Source organism: Eptatretus burgeri, chromosome 11 (genome assembly GCF_056783735.1).
Source record: "Eptatretus burgeri isolate ZD-2024b chromosome 11, Ebu_testis_v1, whole genome shotgun sequence".
Taxonomy (NCBI): Eukaryota; Metazoa; Chordata; class Myxini; order Myxiniformes; family Myxinidae; genus Eptatretus; species Eptatretus burgeri.
In genome coordinates this window covers 47,186,446-47,199,425 of record NC_140971.1, presented here as the reverse complement: position 1 = coordinate 47,199,425, position 12,980 = coordinate 47,186,446, and the positions used below count along the sequence as shown (strand labels likewise).

The window sequence follows — 12,980 nt, the reverse complement described above, 5'->3', positions numbered from 1 at the left end:
TCCAGAGGATTGTTGAGAGAGTGGATGGGGGGGGGGTGTTCTAAACAGTCTTTTCTGAGAGACATAGTGAGAGTGTGAGATTTGTCCGGATTGAAAGACATGTTGCATGGGTTGGACCAATTTGTGATTTTACCCAGATCTGCAGTGAGCGAAGAAGCTGCTGCTTGCCGGTCTGAGGGACGACAGATGGTACGGCAGAGGGTGGACTCATCATCAGAGATAAAGAGGATTTTCCAGTCAGAGAGATCATTGATAAAAATTTCAAGTCAATCGGATGAAAATTGAGGATTTTTGAAATTCCACCGAAGTTGTTGACCTTTGGACGATGTTGACCTCAAAAACAATTGGCTGGTTGAATTTGTTGACCTGTAATATAAATCCTTTTCAAATTTCAAGTCAATCGGATGAAAATTGAGGATTTTACAAATCCCACCAAAGTTGACCTTGGGCCTATGTTGACCTTTTGACCTCAAAAACAATCGGCTTCTTCCTTGTGACAAACTCTACTATGCGGTGAAGTTTCGTGAAGATCGCTTTAAAATGACCTGTAGGCGATAGACAGACAGACAGAATAACAAAATCGACTCACCAATATACTTGAAAAATCTTTGATTTTGCAAGTAACAAGACAAACAAACAGACCCAAACGCAATATCCTCTCCTTCGACATGGGAAACAATTCGACCTTTTCACACAACCCTGTCCACAAAATTTTGTCTGAATCCCTCCACAATTTGAGATATCCTGCTCAGACGGACGGACGTGAAAACATAACCTCCGCCCACCTTAGGTTGCAGAGGTAGTAAACTTGCTATCGCTTGCCAATCCAGATGTTCATCAACTGTTTTGTTGGAGTGCTTTTGCCACTTGGCAAATGCTCCACAATCATTGGTAATGGAACATACCCCAGATCTCAAGTACACTCCCAGGGGTGTGGTTTGGGTGAGGAGTTAATAAATAAATAAAAATCGGGGAAGATTTTCCAGAATACCCAGCATCAAAATTTCAGGGAGTTATAAAAAATCATGCTCATTTTAGGTGTGATCCTTAATCAACATCAAGAATGTTTATTTGGGTACAAGCTTATAATTTACAAATAAAGCAGAATTGTGAGGTCTTCAAAAGTTTGCGTGGACCATCAGAGTACTTTTGCGGACAACGGATGGAGCAAAACAAACACATTCAATGTGCAAGCAACACAATAGGTACATCATTTCCTATCCATGGGAATAAATTAGTGGAACAGAAAGAGGAAATAAATGAACAGTTCCGGTGTAGTCAGCAAATGACAACATTCAAAGCAAGCTGGTAGCATCGCACAATAAAATATTATACTTGGGATTATCATTTAATTGATTTATTTTACACAGTCACCAAAATAAAAAAAGTGTTGCTCATTCGTAATGTGCCGAAGTAGTGCTTCCCATGACGTGTCAAGAGTTACATTCACTTTGTGAAGGCAATCTGCTAGTCCGTTTTCTTATCTGCAATGGCGTTGTTGGTCCCAGTGCTGCATTCTTGGTTTGTTGGTCCATTAGCTTGCAAAGCTCCTTCCTGCCGTGCACATAGACAGAACATCAGTTTGTTTGGAATCACAGTTCACTAACATTTTCAACGCCAAGCTTCACCTTAACGGACAGAACAGGATAACTAGGACGAATGTTGGTGCAGAAGGAAAAGGCCATTTGGCCCACTGCGTTTGCGCAACAGCAACACCAGACACTGTCACCCATCTACACACAAACTACCTACAAGTACTACCACTATCCCTACAATACCCTTCTACCTCCAATGCTTACAGGTACCTATCCAATTTAAACACATCCACCGTTTTAGCTGCCACTACCTTTCCAGGGACATCATTCCATGCACAAACTACTCTGAGTGAAAGACCCCTGCCTCAATGCTATCTTAACTGTCCTTTACCCTCAAGCTATGGCCTCTGTTTCTAGCACCATCAAGTTTGCCAAAACCCTTCATCTTCAACATCTATCAAATTGCCTCCTTTCTAATGTATAATTAAAGTTCGTCTCCTTCAGCCACTCCTCATTGCTTGATCACGCTAACCCCAAAAATCAATGTCGACATCCTCCAACCAACGGCTCTTCTTTAGTTCCCATCACCAATCCAGTTAATCACCTAACCAGACACTACTGATAGTATTGATATACTGTACTACATCCACCCGATCAGAATCTGCTTCATAAAACTCTAACAGATTTGTTAAACAATATTTTTGGTAAATCCGTGCTGACTGCCTTTAATTACTTTTAATTTATTTATGTAAATGGTTCCTCATCAGATCCCTAATTAACACCTTCTCCATAACTGAAGTTAAGCTAATACTGCAGATCTATAGTTCCCCCCAAAAAGGTGAGAAACCCATCTTGCTGAAAAAAAAATAGTATTGCAGAACAATTCCAAACATTTCTGTTCAAGTAACGTGAAACAAGTTTGGAGCAAGTTGCAACGGCAAAGGGGGCCAAGATCAGACAAGGATGAATAATGAGGCTCAAGTTCGAGTAAAAGACGAGGCTCTAATTGAACCACAACTCAAAAAAAAAATCGAAGAACTGCGGCACTAGTGACATTGCAGACGTTTGTTTCATTTAGCAACACATCACGTCCTGCACACTGCCCACCTTGTTGTGGTCCACGTCGGACGGTGGTGTTGGTGGTGCACCTGGAAGGGTCCTATCCGGCCAAATGCGCTTCATTAAAGGGCACACCAAAGGGTACACGTAAGGCTCCAGGAAGCGCTTGAAGAGCCACAGCAAGAATGGCACGACAATGCACGGGATACAAACCATTATCCTTGAAAACCGAGGAAGGGAGACCGGTCAGGTCAACCGGTGATGGGTTACCTGTCACGCAGATAAGTCGCACAATGCTATTTCTACAATCACAGTTATAAATTAATAAAAAAACAACAGGGCAGAGCTTCAATGAAAGCAGAAAATGCGCAAACAAAATATCAGCAGTTATATCGAACACCACAAAACATGAAACTGAAAAATTAACCTTCGACTTGTACACAAAAAGTGGACTCGAAAAGGACAACAATGAGTTAATATGGCTTGATAATACAACTAGGCCGCAGCAAATCCTCCAGTCGGCTTCGCGGGAAGTCTTCAGCTTATTTCCGCTGACGTAGTGACGTGAGGTAATACTATTACTAATTATATCCTATTGGTGAGGTAATAGTATTATTAATTATACACGGCGATCCTATTGGTTATTGTCAGATATTTTATGCCATATTTTTTCAGAAACACCAAAATATTACGTCATACAAAAAAGGTGAGAAACCTTTCTTGCTGAAACATACTGTTGCGGAACACCTTTAACATTTATGTTCGCAAAAATGTGGATATTCTCAATGCCAAACAGAATAAAAAATAACTACTGATAGAATTAATGATAAAGTTTAAAGTAGAGATGAAAATTCAAGGAACACAATAATAATTTATATGTGAAGCTTATACATCGCCTGAAATAAAATGTGGAAATTAGTAAAAAAAAAAAACAAGCTCAAATGAGCGAAGATCTCGTCCTCTTAATGATGACGTCATAAAACGAATATGACGTCATTGTGATGTATCAGGTTTGCGATAAATTATCTGTGCTAATGCCCGGCTTGATTCCCGCAAACAAAATTCAAACAGCTTGCCTAGTTTCGGAGATAATGGTATCGGCGATTTCCATTCGCGGCGATATTATGACGTCAACTTTTTTTTTCTAGAAAGAATTTCCAAAATCGGAGATGGTTACTGCCTGCGCGTGGGCTTTCTGCATATACATGGCAAGACTTCACAAAGATCCGATGAAAACTCTGGGTTGTGAAACAAAAATTGTCAAAAATAGGAATGACGTCATAAAAATTGATATGACGTCAGAGCGATGTATCATATGTGCGGTAATTCATCTCTGCTAATGCCCTGTTCGATTCCCGCAAACAGAATTCAAAAAGCTTGCCTAGTTTCGGAGATAATGGTATAGGCGATTTCCATTCGCGGCGATATTATGACGTCAACTCTTTTCTAGGAAGAATTTCCAAAATCTGAGATGGTTACTGCCTGTGCGTGGGATTTCTGCATATACATGGCAAGTTTCACGAAGATCCGATGAAAACTCTGGGTTGTGAAATAAAAAATGTCAAAAATAGGAATTACGTCATAAAAATTGATATGACGTCATAGTGATGTATCATATGTGCGGTAATTCATCTCTGCTAATGCCCTGTTCGATTCCCGCAAACAGAATTCAAAAAGCTTGCCTAGTTTCAGAGATAATTTTTTAGGCGATTTCCATTAGCGGAGATATTTTAACGTCATAACCTTTTTCTTGGAGGAATTTTCAAAATCGGAGATGGTTACTGTCTGCGCAGGGTATTTTTACATATACATGCCAAGTTTCAGGAAGGTTCGATGAAAACTGTCGGCTGGGAAACCAAAAAGTCCACAAGAAGAAGATGAAGAACAACAACGTGAGTAAGACTTAGAGATCTTCCACGAGGATCTAAAAATAATTCGGAGATGTTTACAGTACAAACTCGAAGGGCACTCGGTAGAGCGCATACCCCCACTACGTAATGCCTGATCCACGAGAACATACCAGGCCCAATACATTTTTGAACTAGAGGGGGAACACTCGGGAGAGTGCAAAACCTCCGCCGCCAATACTGCTGGGTCACTCAAGTGAACCTTATATCTTATTCATTAAATATAATGTCAACAGTGCTGACAGAGTTATAGTTCTTTTCTCCAACATCTTTTTTTTTGGGGGGGGGGGGTTGGAAATCACTTAAAACATGTAGAAATGCAAAAAAAAGAAATCGAAATTTTGTTGAAAAAAAAGTTGCAAAATTTTTTTTTCTTCTCCAACAATTTTTTTTTTTGGGGGGGGGGGTTGGAAATCACTTAAAACAGGTAGAATTGCAAAAAAAGAATTTTTTTCTCTAACAATTTTTTTTTGGTGGGGGTTGGGAATCACTTAAAACATGTAGAAATGCAAAAAAAAAAATTTCTCTAACAATTTTTTTTTTTGGGGGGGGGACCAAGTCCAAAATCTAATGGCATGATCCTTGGACCATACCTAACCCCCCCTCCCCCCACCAAGTTTCGTCGAAATCCGTCGAGGAGTTTTTCCGTAATACTGTTCATAAACAAACATACAAACAAACAAACAAACAGAAAGGGGTGAAAACAGTAACATCCGATCTTTGATGGCGGAGGTTAAATATGCTGTACGGTACTATAGCGCTTTTGGCCCTATCAATGGTGAAGAATCACTTGAAAAATTATGGGATCGTCACAAAAATCTAAGGAGGTAGTCCTCGTCACACACCCAACATCTCCACCAAGTTTAATCTGAATCCGTCCACAACTTTTTGAGATATCATGCAATATCGTTTTTGGCCCTCTATCTCTCAATGATGAAGAATCACTTTAATAATGAAATAATTCTCGTATCCCGATCCAGATTGGGATCTTCACCAAAATCGAATCACTTCGTCCTTGTCACACACCCAACCTGTCCGCCAAGTTTCGTCCAAATCAGTCCACAACTTTTTGAGATATCCTGCACACAAAGAAAAAAATAAACAGACAAACAAATAAGACCCGTATCTTGCCAAAAGGTGACCACGTGTGACTTCTTTAAGGTCACACTGAGGTGAACAGAGCTGCTATCCACCAGGAGCGACTCCTTGAGGAATATCTGTCTACGAGAGATTCCGATGAGAATCGTTCTGCAGAGTAACCATGAAAATAAAACCAATGTCACCCGTAGGGTGACCTGTATTTTGCCAAAAGGTGACCATGTGTGACTTCTTTAAGGTCACACTGAGGTGAACAGAGCTGCTATCCACCAGGAGCGACTCCTTGAGGAATATCTGCCTCCGAGAGATTCCGATGAGAAACGTTCCACAGAGTAACCATGAAAAATGTTTGCCTCATAACGTCACCAAATGACGTCATAATGGCTCAAGCTTGACATATCTAGAAAGCACTCATTGGGGTGTTCAATTTGAGGTACTACACGCTATGGTTCCTAAAACTTGAAAATTTGACCTTGGGGTCAAATATGTTTGACCTTAGGCGCTAACCATGAAGGTCAAGGCCAATCGCCACCAAAAATTACTCAGCTGAGCGCCAGACCATGAACTATATTCCCATGAAGTTTGAAGACGATCCGATCAAAATTACTCAAAAAATAAGGGTTTCGTCGACTCCCCTGATTTGCGACAAAGTGACCTTGACCTTAGACCTTGACCTTCAAAATTTTGTGCGCTGAAAGGGACCTCAATAGGCCTCTGATATGCGAAGTTACAAAAATTTCCAATGATAACTGTGCTCTGCAGAATTTTTTATACGTGATTACAGACAAAAAAATAAACCAATGTCACTCGCAGGGTGACCCTTATCTTGCCAAAAGGGGACCACGTGTGACTTCTTTAAGGTCACACTGAGGTGTACAGAGCTGCTATCCACCAGGAGCGACTCCTTGAGGAATATCTGCCTACGAGAGATTCCGATGAGAATCGTTCTACAGAGTAACCATGAAAAATATGCTTTTGCCTCATAATGTCACCAAATGACATCATAATGTCTCAAGCTTGACATATCTAGAAAGCACTCATCGAGTTGTTCAATTTGAGGTACTACACGATATCATTCCTAAAACTTGAAAATTTGACCTTGGGGTCAAATATGTTTGACCTGAGGCACTAACCATGAAGGTCAAGGCCAATCACCACCAAAAATTAATCAGCTGAGTGCCATACGATGAACTATATTCCCATGAAGTTTGAAGACTATCCGATCAAAATTACTCAAAAAATAAGGGTTTCGTCGACTCCCCTGATTTGCGACAAAGTGACCTTGACCTTTGACCTTGACCTTCAAAATTTTGTGCACTGAAACGGACCTCTATAGGCCTCTGATATGCGAAGTTACAAAAATTTCCAATGATAACTGTGCTCTGCAGAATTTTTTATACGTGATTACAGACGAACAAACAAAAAAAATAAAATAAAAAAAACATACAAGCTGACTAACATATCTTGCAAAAACTTCATTTTGGCAAGATAAAAAAATATATATACAAGCTGACTAACATATCTTGCAAAAAACTTCCTTTTGGCAAGATAAATATGCGTTTGCCTCATAACGTCACCAAATGACGTTATAATATCTCAAGCTTGACATATCTAGAAAGCACTCATCGAAGTGTTCAATTTGAGGTACTACCCGCTATGGTTCCTAAAACTTGAAAATTTGAACTTGGGGTCAAATATGTTTGACCTTAGGTGCTAACCATGAAGGTCAAGGCCAATCGCCACCAAAAATTAATCAGCTGAGCGCCAGACCATGAACTATATTCCCATGAAGTTTGAAGATGATCCGATCAAAATTACTCAAAAAATAAGGGTTTCGTCGACTCCCCTGATTTGCGACAAAGTGACCTTGACCTTTGACCTAGACCTTCAAAATTTTGTGCGCTGAAAGGGACCTCTATAGGCCTCTGATATGCGAAGTTACAAAAATTTCCAATTATATCTTTGCTCTGCAGAATTTTTTATACGTGATTACAGACAAACAAAAAATAAAAATAAAATACATACAAGCTGACTAACATATCTTGCAAAAACTTCGTTTTGGCAAGATAACAAACAGACAGAAAGGGGTGAAAACATAACCTCCATCTTCGGTGACGGAGGAAATCGTATTGATTTTCTCGGATCTCTTTTTTGCTTGAGCTGCGCAGTTTACTAGTTTGGGGATAAAGCCGATGAACCCCGTTTTAGTAATATTCATATCCACGTTGGTGATTACACTGTTTGGCATTCTTGGTCTTTCCTCTCGGTCTGAGCTCCCAATGATCTTGTTAATACTTTAACCTGGACGTCAGTTTTAGTCTTAATATGGACCTCATTTATTGTGGACTTAATTTTGGGGAATTTCAGGACAGCCTCAACAAAGGATAATTTGCTTTGGATTTTCACCTGTTGGATCTGGACAGCACTTTGGAATTCAGGGCATCCTCTGCAGGCTGCACTGTGGTCCCCACCACATTTGGCACAAGACATTTTATCACCAGTACAGCTTCCATATTCAAGGTCTCCATAACATTTGCTGAAGCATTGTTTGCCCCGACAGAATGGAGCAGTATGACCAAACTTATGGTACTTGTAACATCTTAAGGGGGATGGGATGTATTCACTGGTCAAAACCACTGATGGGGTGTTGACCTTGACCCCATCCTTGACCATAGTAAGACCATGGGCGTCAACAACTCCCACATCCACTTAATGGCTTTTCATGTCATCAAATTTCAATGGAGAAATAAATCCCGGAAATGAATCCTCGACTCTGCTCTCCCTTAGAGACTGATGAATCTGGCACAAGACTCGAACACCGCCAAACAAGACGCTCTCGACACTGTTTCCCATTGGGAGACTGATTTGCACTCAATAAACAGGTTCACGGATCTGAGCTTTTTACCTCCGCCACTGAAGGTGAAGGTTACGTTTTCACCCCTTTCTATCTATTTGTTTGTTTCTATCTCCTCGTAGAAGCCAGCAAGATTCCCTTGTCTCTTTGGTGGGAAGTATCCAAATTGAAGTATTGGGCTAAGAGCATTTCTTCTGGGGACAACCATCCAGTTAAAGCTTTGTTCTCAGACTTTTGGGGGTACGAAGCTCTTGGCAAACTCTCCACCTCATCTCCTTTCGGACTTGTGTTCGTCAGGGCGACAAAATAAATGGGTTTGGATTCTTTACCTGTAAATCCCTTGAACAAAGTGGCAATTTGCAACCCCCCCCCTTTTTTTCCACTGGACTCTAGAAACCCCTTGAATACACCTGGATAGGGACAACATGGTTGTGACATGTAATCAGGCCGTGGAATATATTGTTGCAGCTCTGTGAAGCAAGTACTCCCACAACGAAATGGAACCCAACATATAGCGGTTCTGAGACATTATTTTTTCATTAGTATTCATTCAGTTAGCCCTTCCATGATGTCTGGTGGATATATGGGACAAGATGCGTTGTGTCGGGCTTTTAGTTAGGTCTTCAATTCCCATTTGTTATTTATTTCACCTAATTTACTTTATCGACACACACAACCTCTTCACGCATGCATGCATGCCAGACCAGAGAGGAACGTATACCGCAGCAGCCTCATTAGCATGTGCGCGTCATTTCCCCTTTTAAACTGCACTCCATTCACCAACGGACGCCACACTTCAGACCTTCACCATGCTCACCACGATGTGACAACCCTCAACATAATCACGCCTCCTAAAAAGCCCCACAGTAACATACGCTTGACTTCCTCACCACAAATGCTTCAGCCTCCTCACAACTGCTTTAACCGCTCCCAATGCTTCAATGTCCTTACCATGAACACCACAGCGCTTTCCCACCTCACTACAACTGCCACAACCACAGTTCGGTCCCTGAACGCTCACCACAGTCCTTTGGAATGCCAGGGAATGGAGGACATTGCGAGTCAGAACACTTTGGCATGTAATTCAAAGCACAAATATGCGTTGGGACTCAAAGGCATCTGGGTAACCCTGGCACTCCGCTAAATAACAACACTCGAATGGAGCCCAGCACACATTCATGGCCGGAGAGCGCTCCAAGAAACACGCGCACCATATAAATCTCAGAGCTCTGTTGTGTGGTCGAATCTGGGAGCAAATGAAGTCATTTTCGGCTCTGGAGTTGGGTGGGGATCGGATTCCTTTAGAAATGTTTGTTTAGCCGGGAAGTTCTGCCCCACCAAATTTGCTCTTCTTAGCCAGCACACACTCATTGTATCGCTCGGCAGTAATCTGGGCGTGCGCTGAGGGCACGAGACCCCCCTTGTTCTGGCCGTCCACAAGTAAGGTATCACACGAGTTCGTGGAACCCTGCCAGAATTGACAGTGCCAATCGGCATTCATGGTTGCTGAGCAATCCGCCAGTATGCGGAGTTATCTGTGCCCGGCAGCCTCAGGACTGGGCGTTCGGGAGGGAAACGAATGCTTACCCTTGTGGTGAGCCTTAAACCCTGAGTCCACAGCAATATCAACACAGTTTGGAGTCAATCCTTACACATCGACACAGACAGCTCGAAAAAACCTGCACTAGCGCGAACAGTGGCTGCTTTTTCCATTCCAGACATCAAGGTGATGCAGTCCATTATGCTTTCTAATTATCTTTCGATGTTCTCGGCTGAACTCTTTGACATTGTGTTGGCCCTAGAATGGATAATTGACTTCAATCCGCTTAGTGCAGTTATATTTTCCGATTCACTCTCTGTTCTGAAGGCGTTGGGGTCCCTACAGTCTTGATGTAGGTACGGCCGGGTTATTGAGGTCCTTCACCTTATTAACACGGCTAATGGAGGGGCACGGTCGTTGACCTATGCTGGATCCCTGCCCACGTGGGCATTGGATGCAATGAGGTCTGCGATCAGGCAGCCAAACATGCACTCAGTTCAGATATTGAACCCCCAATCCCTCTGGGCCCATCAGAACTTACCAATCTAATTAGGACATGGCAATTTCATCAACAGAACAGGTTAATTTTCAGAGTTTCATTTACAGAACATGGCAATTTCAGTGGGAGACCTCCACTAAGGGGAGATTTGGTGCTATAAGGTGCACTCCATGGTTGAATCCTCTGTCTCCTTTCCTCAATTTTCCTGAAGAATCCTCTGCAGGCTCAAACTCTGACATTGTGCTCTGAACCCCTATTTCCATAAGATAGGGTGTCAACCTATGGGGTTCTGCGAGCAGTGTAAGGTTCCTGAAGATTTGAAACACATCTTCACACAATGCCCTCGGTACAGGGGACCCAGATCATGGCTCTTCCACTCTGTCCGAAGAAAGGGATAAGCTGGTCAGGTGTACTGGATATACTGTGCTGATTGAGCAAAAAGCACCCTCGCCTATGCAAATCAGTTTGTGAAAAAAACGAGTCAAACATAAAGTTCCACGTACTTGTTTGCTCCAGCCAGTGTTTCAGTGCATTGCATCCAAAACCTCACGGCTCTGAAAACGCCATTAAAACCAAAAGGAGAACAGTAATCGTAGTTTAAAATCCTTTAAGGTAGAGAATGCATTTTTAAAACAAGAAAAAGAGCAATCAGAGATTGCAGAACCTCTCTAGGACATTGTGTGGTGTTTGTGTGCTGGTCTGTTAGTAATTAATCAGAGACATAATTAGAACTGCCACTATATAACTGCTGGCAGTGATGACCGGATACCAAGACATCCCGCTTTGATTCGACACCGCACCCTGACCCATGACCTTCTTTATTATTATTCAATTGAATTTACAATGGGATTTAAATAAATTCACTTCAAATCAAATGGAAGACCAAATAAGTACAATACTGCATTGGAGTAATCAGAAGGAACCCGAACAAGCAAAAAGTAAAGATGAAGTCATCAGGAGGAACCTGGATAGGATTCGCATTTCAGTTGCTACTCCTCTACCCTCAAGCCCATCCAGACACAGCCAAGTGAGCCATAAAAAATACCAAAAAAAAAAACAATCCAGATCAAACAAATTCAATAATTCTGGATGCCAGACCATGTCGAATCAAGTTGAAATTTAAAAAAATATTCCCCATCACAACGAGATCATAATTGTAAAGTTTCGCATCGATTGATTAAACGGTTCCAGCGAAAACATTATTTAATTTATTTCTTCAATCCAATATGGCTGACAAACCATTTGACCTATCAATTATATATTCCTTAACAACCTTGAACACCCATGGCATGGGGAACATTTATGTGGTTTCCCCTCGATCTGTCCAGCTGTTCTGGAGAATATTTTTAAATAAGTTTTAAGGTAAATCAAATATGGCTGCCAAACCATGTGACATATGACATCATATGTGTGAACCTTTCGTTCCTCATGGGTGGGCGGTCATATGTGTGAAGTTTCCCCTCGATCTGTTCAGCCACTTCAGAAGATTTTTTTTTAAACAATATGGCTTCCGAATCACGTGACCGATGACGTCATCAAATTCATTTTCTGTGGTCCATTTTATCCCGAGATGACCCTTAATTTTCATACTGATCAGATGTAGCATTCTACAGAAGCAATTAAGACGTCATAACGAAGGCACCTATGATATCATTAAAAAATAAAAAATAAATCGCACACTCCCCATGTGGAGTACTTGCAATGTGCCCAGTTTCAATATTCTCCTTGGTGCAGTTTCAAAGATACAAAGGTGCAAAGTTTTCCCATTTTTCAAACAAGGCTGCCACACCACATGACATATGACGTCATGATTATCAAGAAAACATTCCACACGAGTAATCGCTCATATGTTGAAAATTTCGCATCAATCCGACAAACGGTTGCAGAGAAAAACACGAAAGTTCAAAGCAGACAAACAGACAAATAAACCAATGTCACCCACAGGGTGACCCGTATCTTGCCAAAAGGTGACCACATGTGACCAGAGCTGCTATCCACCAGGAGCGACTCCTTGAGGAATATCTGCCTACGAGAGATTCCGATGAGAATCGTTCTACAGAGTAACCATGAAAAATATGTTTGCCTCATAACGTCACCAAATGACATCATAATGTCTCAAGCTTGACATATCTAGAAAGCACTCATCGAGGTGTTCAATTTGAGGTACTACACGATATGGTTCCTAAAACTTGAAAATTTAACCTTGGGGTCAAATATGTTTGACCTTAGGCGCGAACCATGAAGGTCAAGGTCAATCGCCACCAAAAATTAATCAGCTGAGCGCCAGACCATGAACTATATTCCCATGAAGGTTGAAGACGATCCGATCAAAATTACTCAAAAAATAAGGGTTTCGTCGACTCCCTGATTCGCGACAAAGTGACCTTGACCTTTGACCTTGACCTTCAAAATTTTATGCGCTGAAACGGACCTCTATAGGCCTCTGATATGCGAAGTTACAAAAATTTCCAATGATAACCGTGCTCTG

The 12,980-nt window shown here is 41.5% G+C and overlaps 1 protein-coding gene across 1 annotated transcript; it reads right to left on the bottom strand.

Annotated features, from left to right (window-relative positions):
- Positions 1-1,032: 1,032 nt before the first annotated feature.
- C11H18orf32 (chromosome 11 C18orf32 homolog) lies at positions 1,033-3,174 on the bottom strand. The gene is made up of 3 exons (XM_085846345.1): positions 3,022-3,174; positions 2,643-2,864; positions 1,033-1,554 (listed from the first exon to the last, which is right to left on the bottom strand). Exons 2-3 carry the CDS (start codon positions 2,808-2,810, stop codon positions 1,468-1,470), a joined length of 255 nt encoding a protein of 84 aa, XP_085702471.1. The 5' UTR covers positions 2,811-2,864; positions 3,022-3,174; the 3' UTR covers positions 1,033-1,467.
- Between the last annotated feature and the right edge of the window lie 9,806 nt (positions 3,175-12,980).

What these genes read in the sequence shown, in the direction of transcription:
- C11H18orf32 (XM_085846345.1), bottom strand. Translation starts at nt 2,810, where the DNA reads ATGGTTTGTATCCCGTGCATTGTCGTGCCATTCTTGCTGTGGCTCTTC. An exon ending in CCGACGTGGACCACAACAAG is followed by an intron (nt 1,555 to 2,642) that starts GTGGGCAGTGTG and finishes TGTGCACGGCAG; the next exon opens with GAAGGAGCTTTGCAAGCTAA.